This window comes from Gopherus evgoodei, chromosome 4 (assembly GCF_007399415.2).
Source record: "Gopherus evgoodei ecotype Sinaloan lineage chromosome 4, rGopEvg1_v1.p, whole genome shotgun sequence".
Lineage (NCBI taxonomy): Eukaryota > Metazoa > Chordata > Testudines > Testudinidae > Gopherus > Gopherus evgoodei.
The window spans coordinates 140836843-140862279 of record NC_044325.1 but is presented as its reverse complement, the minus strand read 5'-3'; the positions used below and the strand labels follow the sequence as shown (position 1 = coordinate 140862279).

Here is a 25437-nt window from a genome sequence, read left to right as displayed (position 1 = left end):
GCTGCTGAGGAGGATGAAGGTCTCAGAGAGGGAGGGTATCAAGCTGCAGCGGAGGGAAATGATCCAGGATATCACCTGGCTCTGAGGAAACAGAGAGAGTTGGGTTTGTGGGGACTGGGAGAATGGCATGGTGAATTGTCTGCCCGGTGTGAAGATTGCAGACCTCTTAAGACATCTGGACAGACTATTCTGCAGGGCTGGGGAGCAGCTGGTGGTCGTGGTAAGTCCTGGAGGTCAAATTTAGGCTGCTAGGTAAAAGATTAAAGTCCAGGAGCTCCTTGATAGCATTTTCTGAAATGTATCAAGTTCCATGCACAGAGCTAGTTAGGCACAGCCGCAGGATCTCAATACGTGGATGAGATGATGTGTTTGGAGAAGACATTTAGGTTTATTAGGAACTGGGGAACCTTCTGAGAAAGGAGGAGCTGTACAAGAAGGATGGGCTTCATCTAAACCCAAACAGGCCAAGATTGCTGGCATGTAAAATTAAAAAGGTGGTAGAGGAGTTTTTAAACTAAGTGCTGGGGAAAGCCAACAGGTGCAGAGGAGCCCATGGTTTGGACAGAGACATCCCTTAGGGGAGGGTTTATTAAAGGAGATGCTCTATGTATCAATGGCTCGCAACCTTTCCAGACTACTATGCCCCCTTCAGGAGCCTGATTTGTCTTGTGTATCGCCAAGTTTAACCTGATTTTTAAAAAAAAACAAGACATAAAAATACAAGTGTGTCACAGCACAGTTATTGAAAAATTGCTGATGTTCTCATTTTCCCCATATAATTATAAAATAAATCAACAGGAATACAACTATTATACTTACATTTCAGTGTATAGTACATAGAGCAGGATAAACAAGCCATTGTCTGTATTAAATGTTAGTTTGTCCTGACTTCACTTTTTATGTAGCCTGCTATAAAACTAGGCAAATATTCAGGCAAGTTGATGTTCCCCCTGGAAGACCTCTGAGTACCCCCAGGGGTACACGTACACCTGGCTGAGAACCACTGCTCTGATATCTTAGTAAAGAGGAGAGGATAGAAGTGGATAACATACAGGTGGGAACTGAAGAGAAACAGTCAAATGTAATCCATTCAATTGCATCACAGGAAGGCAGACAACTAAATATCGACAAATTTTCTGAGTGCTTGTATGCAAATGCAAGAAGTCTACATACTAAGATGGGTGAACTTGAATGCCTGGTATTAAATGAGGATACTGATATAGTAGGCAGCAGAGAAACTTGGTGGAACAATGATAATGTATGGGATATGGTAATACTGGGGTACAAAATGCATAGGAATGGCAGAGGAGGTTGCACTGTTGCACGAGTGACTGTACAGTCATAGAAATATAGGACCGGAAGGGATCTTGATAGGACATCGAGTCCAGCCCCCTGCACTGAGGCAGCACTGAGTATTATCTAGCCCATCCCGGACAGGTGTTTGTCTAACCTGCTCTTAAAAACATCCAAGGACAGAGATTCCATAGCCTCCCTAGGCAATTTGTTCCAGTGCTTAACTACCCTGACTGCTGGGAAGCTTTTTCTAATGTCCAACCTAAACGGCCCTTGCTGCAATTTAAGCCCATTAGCTCTTGTCCTGTCCTCAGTGGCTAAGGAGAACACATGATAAATCGATCCCAGATAGATCCATCGCTACCTGCCGATCTGGCGGGTAGGGTAGACGTACCCTTAGAGTAGTACTTTGCATTTGTCCTCACTGAATTTCAGTCTCTTTATTTCAGACCATTTCTCCGGCTTGTCAAAACATTTTGAATTCTAATCCTGTCCTCCAAAGTGTTTGCGACCTCTCCCTGCTTGGTGTCCTTTGCAAACTTTATAAGTGTACTCTCAATGCCTTATCATTTGTGAAGATATTGACCAGACCTGGAGCCAGGACAGATCCCCCTGGCGCTCCACTTGATGTACTTTTCCAGCTTGACTATGATCCACTGATAACTACCCTGTAAGTACATTTGTCCAACCAGTTGTGCACCCACCTTTATAGCAGGTTTGTCTGTTGCTCTAGTTTGCTTATGAGAAGGTCACATAACAGTATCAAAAGCTTTGCTAAAGTGAAATATGGGAACGAAATCAGTGTAAAATAGAGTAAAAATTTTAAATGAATCAACAGTACCATAGAATCTGTATGGATAAAAATGTCAGCATTTGAGTGCTACTAGTAAAGCAGTAGGAATGACAGTGAAATGCGCAGGCTGATTAGAGCAGCTACAGAAACTCAAAACTCAGTAACAATGGGGGATTTCAACTATCCCCATATTAACTGGGTACATGTCACCTCAGGAGTAAACGGTGAGGTGATAAAGTTTGAAGAAGATACAAAATTACTCAGGATAGTTAAGTTCAAAGCGATTGTGAAGAGTTACAAAGGGATCTCACAAAACTGGTTGACTGGGAAACAAAATGTCCTTTATCTACTAGAGGTGGTGATGCCAGCTGAGTGTGGAGCTTCTGCAAACTTTCCTGTTGAAGCAGTTTCACTTACTTATTTTTGGGGCATCTTTAGGCTTAGGATCACTCTGTAGTCCAGTGGTTGGGTGCTTGCTCAGGAAGTGGGAGATCCTTGAGATTTCTGGTTCAAATCCTGCCTCTGCCCTTTAAGAAGGGGTTGGAATGAGGCTGTCCTATCTCCCAGGTGACCAGTGAGGTAGGAAATTCCTGTTTAAGTCCCCTCTCCTTTGCAGGAGGCCCTTGTCTTCCAGGCAAAAGGAGGAGGCTTGAACAGGGGTCTCTCACCTCTTTGGGGGTTGGAGGGGAGGGGGGTTGGTGGGGTGGTTGGGTGGGAGGGGAAGGGGGTTGGTGAGAGGGGGTGGAGGGAGGAGGGGTGGTCCCTGGGATGTAGGAGGTCCTTGTTCCAGTCCCTTCGCAGAGAAGGGATTGGAACTGGGATCTCCTACAGCCTGGGTGGGTGTCTGACCAGTGGGGGCAAAAGAGTGATTCAGTTTTTGCTTTCGGGGGGGGGGGGGGCAGCCACTAAAAATAAGTAAAAGCCACTGCTTAGACAGCAGAGCCTTCTTCAAAGATGTCTGCCATCTCAGGCCCTGAAGAGGAATTGAACCAAGGACTCCAGCATCCCAGCAGAGCTCCCTCCCCACTAGGCTGCAGAGGGCTTCTTGTAGTGAGCTTTTCGTTTGGCCCAATTACTATTGAATTAAAAGTGGAACAGCTTCAAGAGGAAAGCTACATACCCTCTCTGCTGGGTAGCTCTCCTCTCAGCAGCCCAAGGAGTGACTCAAACCAAGCCCTCTAACATCCTAGCAGAGAGCCCTCACCACTAAGTTATAGAGGGCTTCTTGTACTGGGCTTTTCGTTTGGCCCAATTACTATTGAATTAAAGTAGCACTGCTTCAACATGAAAAGTTTCAGTGAGCACCTTATGGAAATCCCTCTTTTCAAGGGGTAGATGGAGGAATTGAACACAGCTCATGAGGCTTCCAGGTAGGCACTCTAACCACTAAACTAGAAAGGACTTTTTAGGAGTCATGCTCCCTTTGGCCAAATCCATAGTTATTAAAGTGGAAAGCTGGCCTGAGCTCCCTGCTCAAATCCACTTGCTTTATTTAGAAGGAGCACTTGAACCCAGATCTTCAACAGCCCACAAGCGTACCCTACCTCCTGTCTTCTAAAGGGCTTCTTACACTCACCTCTTGTTTTGGCCTCATTAATATTTAATTAAAGTGGAATAACTTCAAGAAAACTTGAGGAAGCTCTCTGCTGAAATCTCCTCTCATCAGCCCATAGTGGGAGGACTTGAATCAGGAGCTCATGGTGGCCTGGTCCCTCAGGGACTATCAGCCAAGAGGGTCAGGGCCATAACTCCATGCTCTGGCCATCCCAGAACCTCTGACTGCTAGAAACTGGGCGTGAATGACAAGGGATCACGAGATAATTGCATTGTTCTGCTCATTCCCGCCAAAGTATCTGTTAGTAGACACAATAGCAGGCTAGATGGACCATTGGTCTGATCCAGTATGGCTGTTCTTATGATGCTCCTCTCTAGAGCCCTCCTGCTGCCTACATAAACCAGAGCTTAGCTGAGACTAGTAAACTCTTTGCCTCAGGGCTGTCACCACAGGATGGTGCTGTGCCTGGGGGGGTCCCCTTGAGCACCAGCACCCCTCTTAAGATAAGAAAATACAGACAGTTTTCAGACTCTTTGGCTGTGTCTTCATCAGAGCCTTCCTGTGTGGCTTCCTCAGAGCCTGAGGTCCGCTTGCAATCACCAAGCCAGTTCCTTATTGCCCTCTGCTGTCCACAAACATACCCTGCCCAAAATGCCAGCAGCGCATACAGGTGCAGAGCCGAACGGGATGCTCAGACCAGCGTGCGTCCAGAGGCAGGGAGCATCCCCCCTCAAATGGATCACTGCCTGCCAACGGCAGCCCTTTGAAAAGGATGTGAGCACAATCCCAATGGGCCAGGATAACCAGCTTACTCCTTAATAAAGCCCTGTAGTCCATTGCCCAACACCCTCTGTGTAATGCATGGCCTTTGTGTGCCATGTCGCCCTAGAGGCTGGGCCAGTGGCGAAACTGCTACTGCCCCCTGCTGTCTGATTTTGGAAGATGCAGGTTTCTGAGCCTGGCTCTCCTAATGCAGGTGAAGTTTATTTAGTGTTTCTATCAGTTGTCTGAGCAGGTGAGTTGGTGCCAGTCCTTCGAATCCCCCTCCAATCCCACTAGGCTGTTCTGAGAAAGGCAGCCAGGCAGTGGTTTGTATAAATTTAGTGGCTGCAATTAGGAAACTACTTTTCTCCAATTGCCTCTTTGCCTTCAGCTTTCTTCCCCCCCCAACACCCCAGCCTCTCAGAACACATGATCCACGAGAGCTACAGGGTTTCCCAGCAACCAGCAGGTAGGAATTTGTGCTCAGCTATTAACTGAAGGGCAGGCATGTGGGCAGCAGCTCACCAATCTCATTTATGTAGACAATGAGCTTAAATGAGAAGGGAGACAAGGAGCAGAGATTAGGTGAGCAAGGCACAGGGATGGGTGGGTTTTGACACATTCTGTTGCACCCTCTAGTGGGGTGAATGTGAATGCTGGCAAAAATACAGCTAAAGGATGGTTCCATCTTTGCTGGCTCTGAGCCTAACTGGCCCCTCTATTCAGCCCTTTGGCTATAAAAGCAAGTAAGATACAAGATGCTTAAGGACAGTGCTTAGATATTATGGTGGCGGGTGCTGAAGAAAACCCGTAGCTAGATGCTTTCAGAGCACTGCATGACAGCATAATCTGCCCACTCTGGCACTTTAGAGAAGAGAACAGCAGCCATTCCTCCAAGTTCCTCTTTTACCCACCCACTGAGAAACTTGGGGTGCCAAAATAGGACTCTCATCTGAGTGGCCCTGCTTTGTGTTTTGTATAATAAGAATGCAGCTGAGGAGGATAATTTTGTACAACCAAAGCCAATTCCCTGAGCTCCTGCCTGCCATTGCTAAGTGCAAAATGACAGTTTTGTACATGCACCAGATAACCATGCATCTAAGGGGCAAGCTTTAAAACACCCACAGCCGAACTGTGCATCAGATGGGCATTTTTGCGCATGCTTATGGCAATGTCACATCTTGGGCACATGTTTTGCACACACAGATGAGGAGGGTTTGGCGGGACAACGTGAATTTTTGAAAACTGGAAGTGTGCCGTAAGATTTTTTTACTTACCAACTTCCCTCCCCTGCCCTGGAGGATGGAGGTTGAGCTCAGAGGTTTCAGTTCAGTGTTTTGGCTTCTCCATGTGCACGTCGTCTCTCTCACGTGACGTGCGTTTATTGCACATGTATAAAGATACAGATGATGAATAAGCTGTATTGAAAATATTCCCCAAGTGGACAGCTCTCTTCTGATTTCAGAAGTTAGGGAACACAACACATACTATATTTTAAATACACTGAAATGATTTAGGCCTCAAAACTCCCTCCCTGCCTGTTTGGATCAGCGCCGAGACCTAAGCTTTGGGTGGAGCTGTGCACAGGGGAGCCTGTGACTAGAAATGCAGGTCAGGATCCAAGTGACCAAGCTCCAGGCATGAGGGAATCCAGGGTTCATTCCCTCAAAAGCTTTGCCCATCACTGCCCATACCACAATGCTCATGAAGTAGCTGCCGCCTGCCATGCTAGATGGGGTTGGTTATTTTGTTTTAAACAATCCACAGAACAAGTTTTTAACCTTTTAAATTTTATTAGTGCTGCTCTCGGCCTGGGGCATCCTTCGCGCTGGCACACATGGACTGAGAACTCAAGAAGATCCCCACATCCAGAGCCCCCTGGCCATTTTAAACACATGCCATGGTATCCTTAGCCTAACTAGACTGCTAAACCCACATTAGCTCGTATGTGCTCACATCACATCTTAAACCCTAGTCTAGACAAGGCTGGTGGTGTTAAGATGAGCAAGGGAGAAGGGCAAATACCAGATGACGCAACAAGACAGCCAGGCATGGAGCTCTTAACCTGTGGGTCCAGGACAGGCCTTCTCCCGAGAGTGGTTCCCATCACAGGTGCTCCCTAGGTGGCTGTCTGGCAGGCTCAGTAGAACTGGCCAGTGGGTAGCCGAGGCAAACAGAAGTAGGCGTCGGAGAAGAGGCTCAGGTTGATGGGGTTGCGGTCGAGGCGGATGTCCTCTAAGGCCCATCGGATGTGACCGTGGTCCTGGCTATCGCAGAACGTGTCCTTGTGCATGGTTCGGATGTTATTGTTCTAGCCGGGGAGACAAAGCACAAAGCCGACATTAAACGGTGGGGGGAAGGGGTGAGGCGGGGTGATGGGTTTGTGCGCTAATTGTCCCTGCCTAGTATGAGCCTTTGCTTCTATTAGACTGGGGCTCAAATCAGAGGCAGAGGCAGGAAGGGGCCTAGGACTAGAATAGCAGAGGGGGCATCAGTCCGGACTGAAGGGCACTGGCAGAGCTGGGTGTGCACAGGGGGTCCAGCATTGGACTAGCTGTGGGGAGAATGAGGTGCATGGTGAGATCCGTGCAGGGGACATTAAGACTGGGGCACTGTGAGAGAGAGGATCTCTCCCCATACCCACCTGCACTCTACCTGTGTCTAGCCAGAGCTCTCCGTCCCTCGATTGCAAGGGCAGCAAAATTCAAAAGCAAATGCAAAAATCAAAGAGTGGCTGTATCTTTAAGGGACTATCACCCAGGCTGGCTGGGTCCCCTTGCTTGACTCAGTTACTGCCTCACCTGCAGGTGCAGGGACCGCAGGCCCTCAGGCAGGGGAACTGGGATATAGTCCAGCTTGTTATCAGACAGGTGGAGGAACTGCAGCTTCTTCAGCTCCTGCAGAAACACAGGCAAATGCATCAGCCCTCACCCTGGCTGAGAGTCTGGAACGAATGCACTGAGGCTCAGCGGGTGGAACTCACAGCTTTGCTGAACAGAACATGCTGCTCTCATGCTTGCATGGGACTGTCCCACCCCAGCAAACACTGGAAAAGCTGGGGGTGGCACTTTGGGCTTTGGCTATTCCCAAGCCCCCGTCAGCTTCTTTATACAGAACATCCGGGTTATTTCTGTGGTACAAAGGGGTAGGAATCAGAGCCAGGTAGGCCTAGAAGGGGGTTGAATTGACCAAGGGTATGTCTACACTACGGAGTAAACGCAGGGTTATAGAACTCAAAGATCCTGGGTTTGTTAATCTAGGGCGTGAGTGTCTACACTTATTATATGGGCCCAAATCCAACCCCAGGTTAGGAATTGTTGAACCCTGGGTCCCAACCTGGGCTGACGTGTCTACACTGCATTATATGGACCCAAATGCAACGTGGGAAAACTTGACTGTCCAGAGGATTAAGAAAGTCAGCTCGTGGGATTGTGGGCTACTGCTGGTGGACTCCCAGACCACGAGTCCAGTGGGGTTGCGTCTACACTGCAAAGCAATAGAGCATGAACCCTGGATCCCGGTTTGACTCAGGCTCGGACCTGTCATCCCCATACAGTCCTGAAACCCTGGGTCCGAGCCTGGGTTAGTGCGACTTGTGTGGAGATAGGAGGGAGGTGAGGCTTGAGCCTGAGTTCAAACCCTGAGCTTATCTTGCAATGTAGACATACCCCAAGAGACCCCCAGCCCTCTTGGAGGGTGGAAAAGAAGCTGTGAAATGTAGGGACCCCTTCTGGAATCTTGGGGCAGCCACTGGCCGCTGGGCACAGACTCACCGTGAAGGCTTCAGGTCTGACACCAGAGCTCTGGATCCTGTTGAGCCGGGCATCAAGCTGCACGATGCTGTTGGGCAATGCGGGCAGCACTGTCAGCCTGTTCTCGGCGAGGATGAGCTCTTGCAGGGTGCTCAGCAGCCGGAAGGAGTCCTCGTCCACCCAGGAGATGAAGTTGCTAGTCAGGTCTATTCGCTTCAGCTTCTCTGATGGACGAGAGGGGAGAGATGTCACCTTCACAAACCCTTGCCATCGCTCACAACAGTGCTGAGCAATAGTTAGGGGCTAGGCCTGGCCAGAGCCCTAGGAGAAAAAGCCAGCACTCCAGCAAACAGAACTAGAATGAAACAGGTCCTCTGCTGTGTGTAAATGAACACAGCTCCATTGAACTCAATGAAACGATGCCAGTTTACACCAGCCAAGCCTAATCTAGCATCTAACACAACAGGCCAATATCCTGACTATGGTGGCTGGATGCAGCTCCAATAGAAAAGTGAAATACATTTCCATCTTTGTTATTATTATTCCTCCAAGGGCCAGATTTTCAAGACCTCGGCCTCCCTTCTCAGGGACAGGTTTCCAGAGGAGCTCAACGTCCATTTAAGGACCTAAATCAGAGCAAGGTTTTCAAATATGCACAGCACCCAGCAGGTCCCATTTCAACAGAGCCCAGCCCCTCCCCAAACATGCACCTACTGTGTTGAAAGCCTCTGCAAGCCCCAGGTCACAGTTCTCTAGCTAGTCCTGCAATTTCAAGGCTCCATCTGCCTTGGCAGGGGGCATTCCACTGACTATCACCAGGTGCAATTCCTTCCTGCAGGGGAGAAGGGACTTTAAAGCTACAGGGCTCCTATTCCAGCCAGCCAAAGGGGAAGGATTGTGCAACACCACTCTCCTGCCCCTAGAGGGACCCACTAGGCGATCTCCAGAGCTGGGCAAAACCCAGTGAGTTTGGAATGGAGTCACATGCTGTGCAAGCCGTCGGGGGGCTGGAACAATCTGTACAGTGGGGGTGCTGAGAGCCACTGAACCAAACTGTAAACCTTGCATATGATGGAAACCACTTCAAGCCAGGGGGTCCAGCAGCACCCCCAGTTCCAGCACCTGTGAATCCATGCTGTAAATGGGGGCACCTGGCTTGGCACTGATTTCACAGTCCTGCACTCACCCTCTCCACCCCCAGGCAGATGAGCATGACAGGACCTAACCGGGCTTTTCCATCTCCAAACATCTCTGAGCACTGCCACGTTACAACCAGCGAGTTCTTGGCCCCTCCAGTTCCTAGAGCTGACCAGGACTAGCTGTACCAGGACTTTAATAAAGAGCAGCATTGTTGCAGAGCAGTGATATGCGTTCCCATTCACCCTCCTGGGAACGGTCTGCTTTTGGCTCCCTGACTGTGCACCTGGGTGTGATGGGTGGGGCCGTGTGTGTGAGATGCAGCCACAGCCTGGCCTGGCTCTTCCCCCAAGTGATGCCCTTACCTGCCACTCAGCAGGAAGGCAGATGTCCTGATTTAAATTGTGTAGAGGGGTGTGGACGAACCGCTGACCTGACTCAGGCTTGTGTGCCCAGGACTCAGGGTTAAAGCCAGCTCTGGTATCTATCGGCCTGGCTCCCATTAGTGCCGTGGGGAGTGGCATCTATGTACACCTGCAATTGTAGCTGATGCCCAAGGAGCAGGTCTGAGCCCTCTGCTGTGGGTGGGAGGAGTCTAAACCTGCCTAGGGAGGATTCAGTGTCAGATTGGATCTGGACCTAGCCAAAACATTGTACAAATCCAGAACAGGATCCAGTGTGACAGCTGAACAGGAATCTGAACAGCACAGCAAGGAGCAGCCTCCTCCCTCAGGCAGCTCTGCAATGGGCCCACTTTGCAGTGGCTCACAGGGAGCTGGGGGCAGGGGCTAAGTTTCCCCATCCCCCATGTCCCCCAGCAGAACACAGTGATGCCCAGATGCCACTCTATGTGGGGGAGGGGGGGCAGGGCCCCGGCTCCACATACTCAGCCTGGCAAAGTCGCTGGCTCGGATGCGGCTGATGCGGTTGAAGCGGGCATAGAGGTACGTGGTCTCCAGGGGCAGCGGCGGGATCTGTTCCAGCTCAGCATCATTGCAGTACACGGAGGTGCTAAGGCACACGCAGACCAGGCAGGTGGGCAGACCTGGGGCAGGGAGAGACGGAGCAGTCAGCCAGCAGCAACGAGAAGGGATCGGGGCTTGGGGGTATTAAATGTAACCTCCGACCGGTGCCCTCAGGGAGGATGGGGGGACAGATTCTCAGCTGACCTAGTTCCACTAAAGACAATGGGACTCAGCTGGCTTACCGCAGTGGAGGATCTGGCCCGACACCCCATGCTGTGGGTTAGGAGCAGAGCCCAAGGGAATGTTCTTGACAGAACCTGGAGCCTTTTGAAACTCCCCGGCTTCTGGGGTTCATTGCAAACCTCGAGGCCAGACCACATGCAACTAGCGGGACCAGATGTCCTGATATTAGGGGCTCTGTCTTATATACGCAACTATTCCACCTCCCTCAAAAAACAAATCCATGTGTCCTGATTTTTCACACTTGCTATCTGGTCACACTATATGCAGCATAAGACTAGCTTGGGCCAAGGAACCTTTCTGACTGAGATGGACCCAAAACCAAGCCCTGGAGCCAACCCCCTAGAATTCCAGGCCACCCAAAATCAACCAGCAGCAGTACAGAGCTGGAGCCTGGGGAACCACCCCCTTCCCAATCCCAGACCAGGACTTCAGAGGAGTCAAAGAAGAGCCCAGCCCTGGGAATCCAGGCCTGGACTTTGGGAGTTCAGCAGGTGCTGTGCTGTTATCCAGGCAGCACTGGAAGGGTCCCTAAAGCTCAGAGTCTGTTCCGGGCTTTGACAGCTGGGACTCAACCCTCTATTTTCAAGTGAACTGGGATGGCCGTGCATTGTGAGAAGGGTCGGAGCACCCTGGGGGAGGGCAACCTGGACAGGGACTGCCCCTCCCCTCCCCAAGCTGTACCAGCTATGTAGATACACAGATGGCTTTGGTCCAGGGCTGCCAGCTCCTTCCACCAACCGCTAAATTCAAAGGAAAACAAAACAAGCAAAACGCAAACCACAAGAAAGGCCAGGAACAACCAGCCAAAAGAGCTGCTTAAAAACAAATCAGCGCAGGCCAAATCTCTCCCTGAGGGGTGCGACTCCACCAAACACAGCAGCCAGGTATGCCAGGGGTCTGTTTGGCCCTTCTGCACCGTCAGAAATGAAACAAAAGGAAACCGTTTGCATCAAGCAAACATCTGATTCCACAATGTCTTGAACTAGACCCTGCTCAGCCAGGCAAAGTGGCAGTGGCAGCGTGACAAGATTTCTGGCACCAATTAAAACTGCGTTGGGTTTTTTTTTGTTTTTCCTCTTTTCCCCCTTCTCCCCCCAGAGCGCGCGTGAGACTCTGAATCTCTGGGGGAGTTCAAAGCATAAAGGCAACCATTTCCCTGAGCCTACTACGTAATTTGTCCCAGTTCGGAGTGACAGAAAATGAATAAAGATATTTATCCCTCGCTGCAGGATTTTAATTGTCACTAATCTAATTGCTACTCTGTCCGACTGTCGCAACGTCTCTGCTTGTTAAAGCGTCTTTCCTGTTTGCTGGTGTTCTCGTTGCTGTGAGGCGATTTCTCTCGCCCACCACCATGTTCCTCACGCAGGGCAATGGCTTGGCTCCTGGACAGGGGATGGTCTGCGCATCCTCGTGTCCTTCCACCAGTGCCTCTAAGCTCCCAGGCTTACTCACTGCTTCTCTCTCTCTCCTCCCATCAGTCCTGCGGCCCATGCAAGGACGGGTCTGCCTCTGGGCAAAAGGCCTCAGAGAGTGCTGCCCCGTGCCACGCTGGGAAGGAAGCACCTCCATCTCACTCATTTCCAAAGCTCCCTCTTCCCCGCATGGGTACAGAGAAAGCCCCTCCCACTCACCCCCATGCTGACAGAAGGGGGTTTCCATACTGCTGTCATTACTTGTGGTATTTGGAGACCTATTCAGCTGCATCTCCTGTGAGCAAATCCGCCACGTTGCACCATTACCCTGAAGAACAGGTGACGAGGGCTGGTCTCTTACTCACCCTGTTTGGTTATGGACTCGAGCAGACCTGGTCCAAAGGGCTTGGTCGTGGGGGATGTCGGGGGTGGCCTTCTGGGTGCTTCGGTCGGCATCGCTCTCATGCTCCCGATGCCCTCTAGACGCTTGGTTGGAGGAGCCAATGTACCAACCTCAATCTGCAAATACAGGGCACGGGGCATCATGGCACTGATCACAGGCTGTGGAGCTGCCCTCATGTTAAAGCATTGACCAGTCACTGACTCCTCCCTTGCCCTGCCCAGTTCATATCTCCACTGGGGAGGGGTAGAAGGTGCCACAGGGCAGGTTAGAGGGCTACAGCAGTGATATACCTGAAATAGCCAACGTCTAGGGTAGGCAGGCACCCAATCCCATTGAAATGCACCTAACTCCCTTAGGCTCCACTGAAGACCCCCCACTGCCAGCTGCACCAGGTAACAGAGGGTTCCTAGCCATGGCATGCTCCGTGCAACAGCAATACCAGGCATGTCTCGCATTCATACGGCGCCTTTCTCCCCATGGCTGCCATGCTGTAAGCCAACTTCAGCGGGACTGGGTACGGGGTGAGGGCAAGTGAGTGTGTGTAAGGGAAGCTAACACTGTCTCATGGCAGCTCTTTGCTGACTACAAGCTGATGTAACGTTCCTGCTGCAGGTCCCTGGTGCACACGGCCTCAGTTTAGCCTCAGCCCTTATTTTGGCCCCGCTGATCAGCTCAGTGACGTCAGTGGGAGCTTTGCAGAGGACTCCAGCAAGAGCAGGGTCAGCCCCTGTACACTGGAACGACCGCACCGCTGCAGAAATGCAGCCACCCCCTGTGAGGGAGCAGCCTGCCCTGGTCGTCTGACACCCAGCAAGGAAACACAGCAGCACAGGCAGGGAGTGAACTGAAGGAGAATGCCATGTGCAAGTGAACGTACAGGGACCAGGTCAGCGTCTCAGCAAGGGTCAATCCGCGTAGTTCTATAGACTCTGGCTCAGGGACTTAGCGAAGCAGGGTAGAATTACCCAACAGCTAAGTTAGCTCCCCTTCCCTGGAGCACCCTGCCATGGATAACAGGGTTCAAAAAAGAACTAGATAAGTTCATGGCGGACAGGTCCATCAATGGCTATTAGCTAGGATGGGCAGGGATGGTGTCCCTAGCCTCTGTTTGCCAGAAGCTGGGAATGGGCGACAGAGGATGGATCACTTGATGATTCCCTGTTCTGTTCATTCCCTCTGGGGCACCTGGCACTGTCCACTGTCAGAAGACAGGATACTGGGCTAGATAGACCTTTGGTCTGACCCAGTATGGCCGTTCTTATGGATCTTTCCTGGTACCACTGCTTCATTCTGCCACAGCCTCTTGAAGCCAAGTACATTTGATAATGAAGCCTCACAACCCCTCTGTGAACATGATTATTTCCAGCTTACAGAGGGGCAAGCTGAAGCATGGAGAGGGTTATGTGACCTGCCCAAGGCCATGCAATAAGTCATTGGCAGAGCTAGGCATTGGCAATAGGACTGTTGCTAAGCAGGATCAGGATCTAACTACCAGACAATGCTATATCCTAGCGACCACATGTGGTCAAGACCTCAGTGCTAAGTGTCAGGGGAAAGCTGATTCTCCCTCCTGACTCAGGACTTTAAAGACATCGTAGACAGTGTTATACCCCTGCTTCCCTCTGGATCCTACACTGCTGCAAGCCTCCCTATCAACCAGCTGACTAGGAGATCAGACTAGATAATCATGATGGTCCCTTCTGACATTATAATCTGTGTGAATCGAAGAACGCTCTTCATGGCTTGCGAACTCTACCAGAGAAGCACCTAGGAGAAGAGAGTGAAGTACCTAAACTGGAGAAAGTGGGGTTGTACTCACAGCTAGACTCCTGAATCCCAGATGAAAGCATTTCCGTCCACCAAGTGCTGTGGGTGGAAGAGTGGCCAGAATGCCCCAGCCCTGGAGAGACAGAGCGGGGAGCAGGAGGGACGCCTAGCTCAGCAAAGGTGGTAGCACAGAAGCTACCCTGGGATCCTACAGAAAGGAGCTGTCTTAGGACTCCCCACAGGCGCCTGGAGAAGAGTTGGTCCATGTTTCTGCTGCTCTGCTGTCTTCATCTTACCTTTGGTGCCAGGTCACTATAGTCATAAAGCTCTTCATAGAAGCTTGGGTCAATGATCTCTCCATAGCTGTCTAGGCTGAGGTCGTAGTTGGGCAGGTCCAGGTTGTCATCGGTTGCAATGTCAGCTCTGGGCTTCTCTTCCTTCTTCTTGCCTTCTTCTTTAGGCGGGGCAGCCATGGCCAGCCCCAGAGCCAGGGTGGTGACCCCTAGCAAGGCTATGCTCCGCATCCCGCACCTGTGCCGAGAAAAGGGAAACTACAAAGCATTTTTGTCACCACTGGTCAGCTCAGTTCTGCCGCTTACAGGGCTGAGCTCAGGGCTGCTGGGTTTGAGGGATGTGTCTTACTTGCCCAGCACAGGGCTCTGATCCCCCAGGAACACCTGCCTGAGGTGTGCTTAGTGGATTAACACGACTGGATGCAGGGAACCCAGCAAGGGGGTGCCACGGTCTGGGAGTGAAGTGTATAGGCAGAGCCGGGTATGGGGAGCCCAGGACTGGGACTGCGAGGAATATGGCTGGCCAGGAGTGAGGGGCATTGGCAGAGCTGCTGAAGGTGGAGCAGTGGGGCTAGGGCTAGCATAGCAGAGCTTGGAACCGACCAGATTTGAGCAGCACTGTGTTGGGCAAAGGGGGTTCAGCAGTGGCAGGAGATGGGGTGCATGGGGAATCCAGGAATACCACAGCCAGGTATATTGCAGGCCAGGGTAGCGGAGTTCTGTCAGGGAGGTGAGTGGAGGTTCCCCTTTGTAAACAATAACATTTACCACATTCATCTAAGTATTTTGCAGATCCCACTGTCTGGCACCCCTGCTGTGCAGCAAAGACAGGGGCCAGACAGCAAGCTCTGCTCACTTGTGCTGAGATTTCCAAGTGCTCCACTCCCACAGACTCTTTTCCATGAGGGCTTAGCACCTATTTAAACACCTCCAGGAGGGTTGGGTTTGCAAAAACACCCAGCAGTTCTCAGGGTGACCCAGATGGGCCAGATATTCAGGAGGGCTGAGCCCCCAGCCAGATGAGCTTTCTTGAGCCTGCATGCAGGTGCTGAGCTATTTGGGAAACCTGGCCCAGCAAGCACTAGCTGATGTTTCCTCCAAGTGCTGGCCACCAGCTTTACCCCCCACCCAACCCTTCACTTTAGCTCCTTCTACTGCACTTTTTGTCGCTCTCCCTGAGTCTCCCTCACGTTAAACAGGCTTCCTCTGCAGCAGCAGAAGTAAGTGGACTTGGCTTTCCTGCTGGAGAGAACCAATGGATTGTGCCTAGCGCCCCAGAGGAAATCATTACTCTCCTTTTCTTTTCAGGCTGTTTCATGCTTGAGTACCCTGCTGCGAGGGGAGAGGCCTAGAGCTGCTGCACGGAACTTCACCCCCCGCTCACACGCCAGATCCAGCCGTACAAACAGCCTGCAAAGAACTTGGAGAATAGCTCCCCAAGTGTCGGGGGGAGGGGGGGGTTAAGACTTTTTTCTCTGTCCTGAACTCCTTGGCGGCAGGATGGAGAGAGGATGTATCATGAGAGTAACTCTCTGCTCTTATGTGCTACTTGAGCCTGAGATCCCAAAGCTCGTTACAGAGTTGGGGCAGCAATATCCTTCCTATTGCACAGAGGGAGGAAAATGACCTGCCCAAAGTCACACCGTAGAACAGTGGCAGAGCTGGTGAGAGAACCCAGGAGTCTTGATTCTCAATCTCTCCTGCTCTAACCACTAGGTCCCAGTCCCTTTCAAGGCTAGGATACAAACTAGGACTTTGATGATCACTCCCTAGCGAGTTTTTTCTCAGATGAACTAATGAGAACCTGCCCCTAGCCCAGTGGGCAGGGCCAGAGCTTGTCTCTGCTGGAAATTGCTCTTTGCATATCATACAGATACAGTCACCCCCACCAGCTCGAGTGGTTCATATTACTGTCAGAGCACTCTCTTCCTCAGAGCAGTGTCCATTAGCTGAGATGCTGGCTCATTACTGGAATGAACACAGTAGCGTATGTTGATGGGCACACAAGCACTGGGGTATGTCCTGCAGCCTGCACATCTGTGTAGATCCACACCTTGGGCTAGATCTGTGTGAAGTGCATGAGAGTGAGCACCTGTGCAAGTAGGGTCAGGTAAAACAGCTTGTGAATGACAGTCTGCCCTTCTCCCCTGAATAGACACACCAGGAGCCACGTTTTCAGTTCTGTGGACGGTCACACACCCAAACGCCCATCTGTCTGCTCAGTTTGCACACACAGTTGCAGTAGTGAGGCGAGCAGTTGAGCACCTGCACTGAAACCCATTTTAAGAGACTGCTCCGGGAAGCAACAAGACTCAATTGCCTAGGGAAGGTTTCAGAGACCAGAGGAACAGAGTTGCACTATGCACCTTCGATGACATTCTAGAGGCTACACTGTCTAAGACAAGGATTCCCTGCACAGGGTTCCTTTGGCAAACTAAGGGCAGGACGCTTGATGGCAAGGAAGACATCCAAACTCGATTAGCTCCCCTGGAAAGGGGATTTGTTCCATTCAGAAGCAGCTCCCGCTTGGCTACCAGTCCCTATTCTGAGCATGACTCAAAGTGTCTGGCCCATCTGTGTGTACACACAAACACACGAGTGCACACACATGCACAAACAAACATGTCTGCACGCCCATGCACTCACAAACCCAGCATTCACACCAACATCCCCTCAAACACCCATACTCCCAGACATTCGCAAATCCAGCATCCACACCAACACCCCTCCAAACACCCATACTCCCATGCACTCGCAAACTCAGCCAAGTCACATAGACACACAAACACATATGCAACAAACCTGGGAAAACATGCACACGCATGCACACACACAGACCAGCACACGCTTATTTGGCACAGCTCTCTCCAGTCTATAAAAGACAGCACTGAATTTCAAATATCCTGACGTGAGGCGTCTAGCCCTTAATCTCAGCCGGTTTCCCACAGATCAAACCCAGCATTAAGAGAGTAATAAAAAAGCCTTTGAAATGCACACTGCAGGCAGCCCTCATGCATTCTGCATAAAGCCCAATCCCCAGGAACCTCCCACTCCCACAACGCCTCTGAACTGAGCATCAAAGCCCCTGAGCTCAGCTCACTCAAGGGAAAGAGAGAGAAGGGGAGAGAGAGAGGCACAAGTCACAGACGTACCCCCTGGTCCCTCGGGCTGCCCTGGAAGAGCGCAAACCTCCCAGCTCCTGCAAAGCTGATGTGCTGGGACCCAATGGGCTGCAGAGGTTTTAACGAGGGCGAGGGGAGGGCAGCCCTGCCTGGTTGGGGGTGGGAGTGTGCAGGGGATAAGCAGGAAGTGCAGCCAATCAGGGTGATGGTTATTCCAGCTGTCACCTGCCCCCCTCCCATGGTGTCCCTTGTACAGTGCCCCCAGGGGCTAGCCGCCATGCTCACTTATAGCTTTCCTCCAAGAGGCTGGACTTGCTTTTAGGGCCTGCATACTGGGATGGGGGAGGTGGGCCTGAGAGCACTTTCCTTCCCCCCTCCCCCAGACTTTACAACTTGCCAGCACATAACCTGGGGGGGGGGGGGGGAGATAAGCAGAGGAGTCCTAGGGTGACATGCGGGGGGGGGGGGAGGTGGGGAAACGCTGCCCAATGCCCCACTTAAACCCATCAGGCCTAATGCTGGTCTCACCAAAGCCAGCCGGAGTTTCACCATAAACTCCCCAGTGTACATTTTGCAAAGGGCCCGCGGCACCTCCCCTACTTTGCTGGGCTGAGTTTCACCCCTAGCTGCACGGGTCACTTGCTGAAGGATTCTCTGCACCTTGAAGTCTTTAAACGATGATGTGAGGACTTCAGTGGCTCAGACATAGGTTAGGGGTTTTTTACAGGAATGACTCGGTGAGATTCTGTGGCCTGCGTTATGGAGGAGGTCGGACTAGATGATCATAATGGTTCCTTCTGTCCTTAAAGTCTATGATTCTATAGCTGGGAAACATGCCTACGTTAGCTCTCCCCTTGGCTTAGTAGGGTGCATGATGTTCATGCAGGATAACGTGGGAACAAGCAGAACCGTGTGGGGAAAGGTACATGCAGGGCGTGCTCAGCCTGTAAAAACTCTGGCCATGAGGTCAGAATTCACTGAGAAATACCCGGGTAGGAGCTCTCTTTCCAAAGGGCTAGGTCTGCCCTGTGTTATGCAGGAGGAGAGGCTAGCTGAGCACAGTGGCTTTAGCATCTATGAATCAGTGGTCCCCACACTGTGGCGGAACACATGCTGGGGGTGTGCAGAGAGTGGGAGCCGACTCCGTCTTCTCCTTCCCCGCTGCTGAATCCCATCCAATGTACAAGGCTTCCTCCCAGCTGCTTCCCCCTGGAAGCCACAGCTTGGAGGTGCTGTGTTGCCCTGCAATGGCCAGTGGGAAGGGAAGTGTCTACACGCCACTCTATCTGCAGAGATAGGGGCCACACGCTGGGAAAGGCTGAGGTTTCCCCTGGGCTTGGATACGTTTTGGAATTGTGACAATCCAGTACTTCATGTGAATTTAGCACTGGGGCAGGAAAGGGGTGGGTGGGAAATGTGCTTTCAGGAGATAGGATCTCACCGGACAGATCCTTCTTTGATGGGTGCCACCCTCTGTTCTTAGCAGGGTCCTTGTTGGTTGGGTGCCACCCCCCCATCCACAGCTGGGAGCTCACTGGCCGTGGTCTGATCACCATTACGGCCAGGATGGGCCCCCGTCCCAGCAGCTGGATGGCTGCTTAAATTCAACGCCTCATAAAAAAATGCTGTCTTTGTAACCAAAGCTCCAACTGGAAGCAGCCACCCCCACTCCCACCCCCGCAAGAGATTAGTGCCGGCTTGCACCTCCGCAGTGCTGTTGCTTTGGAAACCTGGAGGGGGGGCACATTGTTGATGCTGGACATACAGTGCTGACGTCAGGGCCGCTCCCCTCTGGGTGGGACAGCGGCTCCTCCACATCTGTGTGCCATGGGGATCAACAAACCCCCTTACATCCCCTTCGTCAGAGGGGTGGCAGCGTGTCTGCCAGGCATGCAGGCCGGCTGCACTGGAGCCTGCTGCCACAGTCACATTCGAGCCGCAGCCTGCGAGGGGCCCTGGCCTGCTCCACGGTCCTCCTGGGTGTGGGGGGTTGTTGCAGGGCTGCCCAACTGGTGGCTGCTTGGAACCAGGAACGGCCACAGCCTCTTGCTCTAATGCTGGAGTTGGCAAGCCCAGAATAGCACCAGATGGTGGCAGAGACCCCTCCTGTACCGTGTGCTGTTCACATCCTAAACAGGGGTTGTCTTTGCATGACCCCATTGCCCGAGGGTGGCAAGGGGCACCAGCTGGAAAACAAGGCTTAACCATGGTTTTGCCACCCCTTACCTGTGCACAGGGATTCAGGAGAAAGGCTCAAAACCTGGCAGCTTGGGAGCAGAGGAGGAGGATGCTCCATTCCCAGGGCTCTAACACAGGGCCATAGGGCTGGGCCGAACCCAAGGCCAGGGAATTCTGCTTTCCCCTTCCTTTTACAAACATTGTCCTGGCCGTGAGGAAAGGCGCTTGCTGACTGCAGCTGTTGTCTCTGCTGAGCTATCCCATGTCCCCAACCACCTGCAGAATGAGTGAATGCAGGTGCCCCAGAGATGGAGCCCATTCCCTCCTCTGGATCCCTGGGAACTCCTCCACCACCCTCCCAGAAGGGGGCCTGGAGGAGCCGACTTTCTGAGCCCGTCAATGCTGTTCTCGATTGCCAAGCAATTCAGGGATACTGACCCTCACCCCCCACCCCACCCCCGAGCTGAGTGTGCACATTGCTAACCCTTCCCAACCACTGGAGAGAGCCCCCGAACAGGGAGTGACGCTGACTGGTTTTGAAAGGAGTCCTGTCTGATCCTTCCCTCCCAGCTGGAAGACGCACCTTAGCTGCATCTGATGAGCAGAGTCTGTCGCAGTGCAGGGGAGGGAAAGCTCTGCTTGGGGGTGGGGTGGAAAGAGGAAAAGGCCCCTCACAGTGTCTGTATTGCAACCCGTCTGGGAGTGCCGGTGGGTGAGTTCCTCACTCCCCAGGTGTCATACAGCTGCCGAGGAATACTTTCATCCCCCTCCAGCACGCAAGCCTGGAAAGTAGGGCAGAAGCCTGGCTGGATCACCCACCTCTATGCTCAGAGGAGGAGGAGCAGACTGGCTGAAAGGGACAACATGGGAAACACACATGATTGCTGAGTGGCAGTGTGGCCTCATGGAGAGAGTGTCGGACGGGTACTCGGGAGTCAATTCCCAGCTCAGCCACTACTTGCTGGATGACCTTAGGCACTGCTCTGTGCTTCAGTTTCCCCATCTGTAAAATGGGCATAATGTACTGGTCAGTGTAGACAGCACCTCCACCAACAGATCGTTACCTTAGTGTTAAGCTATTCTCTTGTACGTTGTTATGTTATGTTGTGTTGTACTTGAAGCTGTTGTGTTGTATGTTGTTATCGGTGGGTGTAGGGAGGTAGTAGGAACTTAAATCCTGTCCATGGTTCTGGAGTTGTTACTTGCAGTGTTCCAATAAATCTCTGTCCTTCTAGCGCAATACTGACCTTTGTAAAGCGCTTTGAGATCTAGGGGTGAAAAACACTAGATAAAACTAGGCGTTATTATTCCAAGGGGAGGGGAGTTCTGTGCTGCTACAGTGCTGGGGAGCCGGGGAGACTCGCATCCTAACCTCCCTTAACAGGGCACTGAGGGGAGAAGGAGCTGAGAATTTCAGAGCACAGCTGATTTTTAAAGGTAAATATTTGCCGTGTGTGTGTGTCTGTGCCAGGCTGCACCCACAGCTGGAGGTGGGTAGCTGCAATTTACTCTCCTCTCTCATCCTTTCATTAGTTTAATGAAAACAAGGGGCTGAGAAGCACTGTCTACAACCAGGCATTGCACAAGAAAGCTTCCCAGCAAATGCTCCTCAACTACAGCCTTCCCAGCGTCTCCAGCCCTGCGGGTATCGCAGCTCCGCCAATGCACCTTAATCCTGCCCTGCAGCCCTCCCTCCTAGTCCAGTCCTGTGCATTCCACAGCCACCGGCTGCCCAAGCCAATCCACCACCCTGGGCAAAACATCAGTGTGCTGCTGCCCCTGCTCCTGCTCTCAGAGACCCTTTCTCCATCTGCCCCATCACACGCCCCTTCTTTGGCCTCCTCTGCTCCCCTGGGGCCAGGGACTTGCTCCCCATCATCCCTGCCCTGGCTTCCTCTCTCCTCTCCAAGGCTGGAGACCCCTACCCCCTGCAATCCTTCCCCAGGAGCCACTTAGTTCAACCACAGAGGCATCTAGGCACCCTCCCCTATCTGGCCTCTCACATTCCACAGCCCCAGCCCACAAGCCGCACCCTCAGCCTGCCGGTGGGTGTGCTTCCCAGAATCCTCGGAGTCTCAGCTGGCAGCTACTCCTTCCCCTGGGCAGCTCTGCCAGCCTTATCCCCTGCCATCCATTCCCTAAATCTGCCACCCCCAGAAATCCACCATTCTAGGCAGCTGCCTAGCTTTCGTATGCCTAGAACAGCTTCTGCCCACAGCTCTACCAATGCACCTTAAGCCCGACCTGTAGTCCTCCCTGCTGTTCCATTCCTGGATCCCTACACACAACTCTGCCAATGCCCCTCAGCCCTGACCTATAGTGGCACTGCTCCCTGGCCCAGCCCTCTCCATGGCAGATGGCCGGTTTTGTCAGTTTTGTGCCTTGTGACTTGCACAGATTCCCTCTATGGGTTACTTCCTAGATTGATGCTTTTGGTTCAAGTCAGCCTCTGAGCATCGGTGTCTGTCGGAGGGACTGAACATCACTGCCTCTTGGAGGACATGTATCCGGATTACGAACGTCCCGGCACTGAATGGGCCACCTCGCCTGGAGCCTGGGCCTGGAACCAGAATCTGAGCCAGAGAAAGGTCATTAATCGTGCAACTCCCGGAACACCCACGCGCGCCTCACATCTGCAAGGCACAGTGCCCGGTGCTCATGCCTATAAAGACCTCATGTGCCCCCCTCTTCCCCCAACCACACACACTCATCACACATATGCAACTCTCTGCAGAGACCCTCACTTACAAACACACAATCCCATCACACATACACATGCACACACAGCTTCTGTTCTCTTTCACACACACAGCCTCCTCCCACACATGCTCCCACCTTCAAAGATTCTAATGCCATACACAAGGCACACGCCGGCTCACCCAGCCGTGCGCACAGCGTTGAGGGCTCAGAACAATCGTAGGGACTGCACCGAGGTACCTGCGTCATGCGCTTCCTTGACCACACGCACAGGTCCATGCGGGGCAATTGGGAGGGCTACATCTGACGAGCTGATTATGGAAAGCAGGGGATGGTGGAGGTGGAGTGATGAGGAGGTGCTAAGAATCCGGGAAAAACCCAAGCTGTGTTCTAGCTTGGAGGGCAGCCATGCCCTGCAGCCCCATCCCCGCTAGGCACAGAAAAGTGCCGAGGGCCTGCAGTAATCTCTTTTAAGCCCTCATTAGAGGGCTCGCTAGTGCTGGAGGTGGCGTGGCAGCCCGGAGTGGTGCATTCCAGCTGACTCAGTGGGTCCGCTCCTTTGAAGGGCCCAGCGGCATTTGACTGCTTTTCGGGGTCGCCCGGGTGCTGTGTTGCCCGCTCGCTGGATGAAACAGACTCGGTTCACAGAGAAGTCAGGAGTGAAGCACTGATCACAGGGGCTGGATCAGAGAGAGAGAGAGAGAGAGGCTTGCAGTTCAGAGAGCACTGCTGTAGCCAGCCGAGGCTAAGTGGAGGGAGATACTATGAAGATGCATTAAAGGCAGACAGCTGGGTATACTCCTCCTTTTTTCCCTGTCCCCCTCCAGCCCAGGAAATACCAGGGACAATTCATTTCCTGTAGGTTGGACGATTTTAAACCACTGCCAGACAAAGGGCTAGATATGGGCTGAAAGCCACAGCCCAAACCACAGGAGCAGGGAACTGGAGAAGGCCCAGGATGCAGCAAGAAATCTCGGGAGGAATTCTAGCTGAATTCAAACCCATGACAGCTCTGCTATGCCCTGTTGCTTTCCCAAAGGAGTTGAGGTTTGCCCAGGCCCATCTCTTTTCCCCCCGTTGGCTGCTGCTTGGCTGCCACCCACCGTCCCAGAGATGGCCGCATTACACTGTTGGGAGATAATGGAGATAAGGTTCCAGAGAGTAAGCGGTACTGGGGCTCCGTGCTTGTGCAGCCACTGATAGGATGGGGGCCGTGGTTTGTAATTAGTCTCGTTATGCACCTTGCACCAGGCCCCATATTTTAGCGTCTCTCTCTTCTCTCTGTAGGATCAATGACTCCCCTCCCCATATATCAAACACCCTGTGAGCCCTGGGAACGCCTTTGATGTTCCCATCCCCATGTGGCATGCCCACGTCCCCTGGATCCTCAGCAATCCACTAGGGCTAATTAGGAGATTTCCCACATTCCCATTGTTACCTGCTAACACGGCTGGAGAGCTCACAAGTTACCACCCCACTTTCTTCTGAGTCCCAAAAGGCTGCTGTTTGCAGGAGGGTGGGGAGGGGAAAGAAATGATCCCCCTCCTTTTTTTTTTTTAACCGGTGTTGATATCCTGCAGGAGACAGAGCTGTCCTGCCTAGAGGGATGGCAAGGTAATTCTCTCTCTGTCTCGCTCATATATGCACATCAGAGAGTTTACGATTCATGTGCTGATCACAACCTAAAACAACTCCAATTTTATCCTGTGGCGATCAGCATGAGGCTAGCTTGCTCCCTGCACCCACTCTGCATACACCGACATGCCTCCCTGCCAACACACACGTGAATGAAGCGCCATGTCTTGGCACATGCATTCAAACACACACACTCACCCACGGACCCCCGCCCACCTCTTTATGATTCATGCCCATGACAATCTCTGATGAGCTTTGAGTCTACAGCAATGGGCAGAAGGATAAACTGCAGCCCACACCCATTCTGTTCCCATGCACATACCCCCCCTACACATGCACACACAGTCAGTCACAACCACTTACCCCACAAGTATCCATATCATTTGTGAGCTGACACATACACCTAGACACCCAGAAGACACAATCTCTCCTCCCCACACCCATTCCACACACCCCTAGACACAGAGACTGTGCATTCCCCAGTAGGGATGTGATGATGAACTGGGGGCAGCTCTGCCTCGACTTTCACAACCACACAGGCATTCGCACCCCAAACTGGCAAGAGTTGCACGCTTGGAAAGTGCATGCGTCCTCCGCCCTCAGCCTGTGGCCTACGGAGAGGGCAACAAACTCCTACCAGCTAGCGGAGTTAGTCCTTTGGTTCAAGTGGTAGAAGTCTTTGGTTCAGTGTAGGGTGACCAGATGTCCAGATTTTAAAGAGACAGTCCCGATTTTTGGGTCTTTTTCTTATATAGGCTCCTATTACACCCCCCTCCCCCATGCCGATTTTTCACATTTGCTGTCTGGTCACCCTACTTCAATACTGAAGGTCCCTGCACTTCCCTGGGATTTTCTGTGGTAATTGCATGTGCAAATGGGCCAGATAACGGAGGCCCAGATTCTCCGCTGGGCAGAGCAGAAAAGAGGGGCCCACTCGGGACCTTGTTACAACTCACTGATTCTCTGTCCAACCCTGGCCCAGCTGAGAACAGTCTAGGGTGGCTACTGTAATTTGCATCAGCTGGCTGCACCCTGAGGACCCATCCACCAGCTAAGGATCCCTTGAGCAAATCATGGTCTGGCCACACCTCTGCCTGCCTTGCAGAGATGGTTGCTTAGGCTATGCCAGCTCCTGTGCCTGCTGGGAACTTCCTTACCCTGGGGATATCCCCAGTTCAGCGGTTAGGGTTAGATTTCACTTTCTTACCTCTGGCAGCATGGCCCAAAGGAAGCAGAGGAAGGCAGGGCAGAGGATCTGACCCTGAACTTCATAGTGGTGCCCAGACACCAGTACGATGGGCACCATCCCAGAGAACCCTTGGAGTGAATAAATAATCAGTACATCAGTTGCTAACAGGTCCCTAGGCAGCATTTTCTGACTGCACTTCCAGGTTTCTTTTTGAATTGTTTTATTTTCACTGCCACGG

At 52.2% G+C, this 25437-nt stretch overlaps 1 protein-coding gene across 2 annotated transcripts; it reads right to left on the bottom strand.

Moving 5' to 3' along the window:
• Positions 1–6159: 6159 nt before the first annotated feature.
• Positions 6160–17599, bottom strand: OPTC (opticin). Of its 2 annotated transcripts, none has more exons than XM_030562705.1 (7): positions 17531–17599; positions 14382–14616; positions 12281–12434; positions 10179–10337; positions 8177–8379; positions 7205–7300; positions 6160–6714 (listed from the first exon to the last, which is right to left on the bottom strand). In XM_030562705.1, the coding sequence occupies exons 2-7, from the start codon at positions 14607–14609 to the stop codon at positions 6544–6546; spliced, it is 1011 nt and encodes a 336-aa protein (XP_030418565.1). In that variant the 5' UTR covers positions 14610–14616; positions 17531–17599; the 3' UTR covers positions 6160–6543. The 2 variants fall into 2 exon arrangements, with proteins under 2 accessions (XP_030418565.1, XP_030418566.1); XM_030562706.1 differs by having other exon boundaries at positions 14382–14636; positions 17531–17566.
• Positions 17600–25437: the final 7838 nt, after the last annotated feature.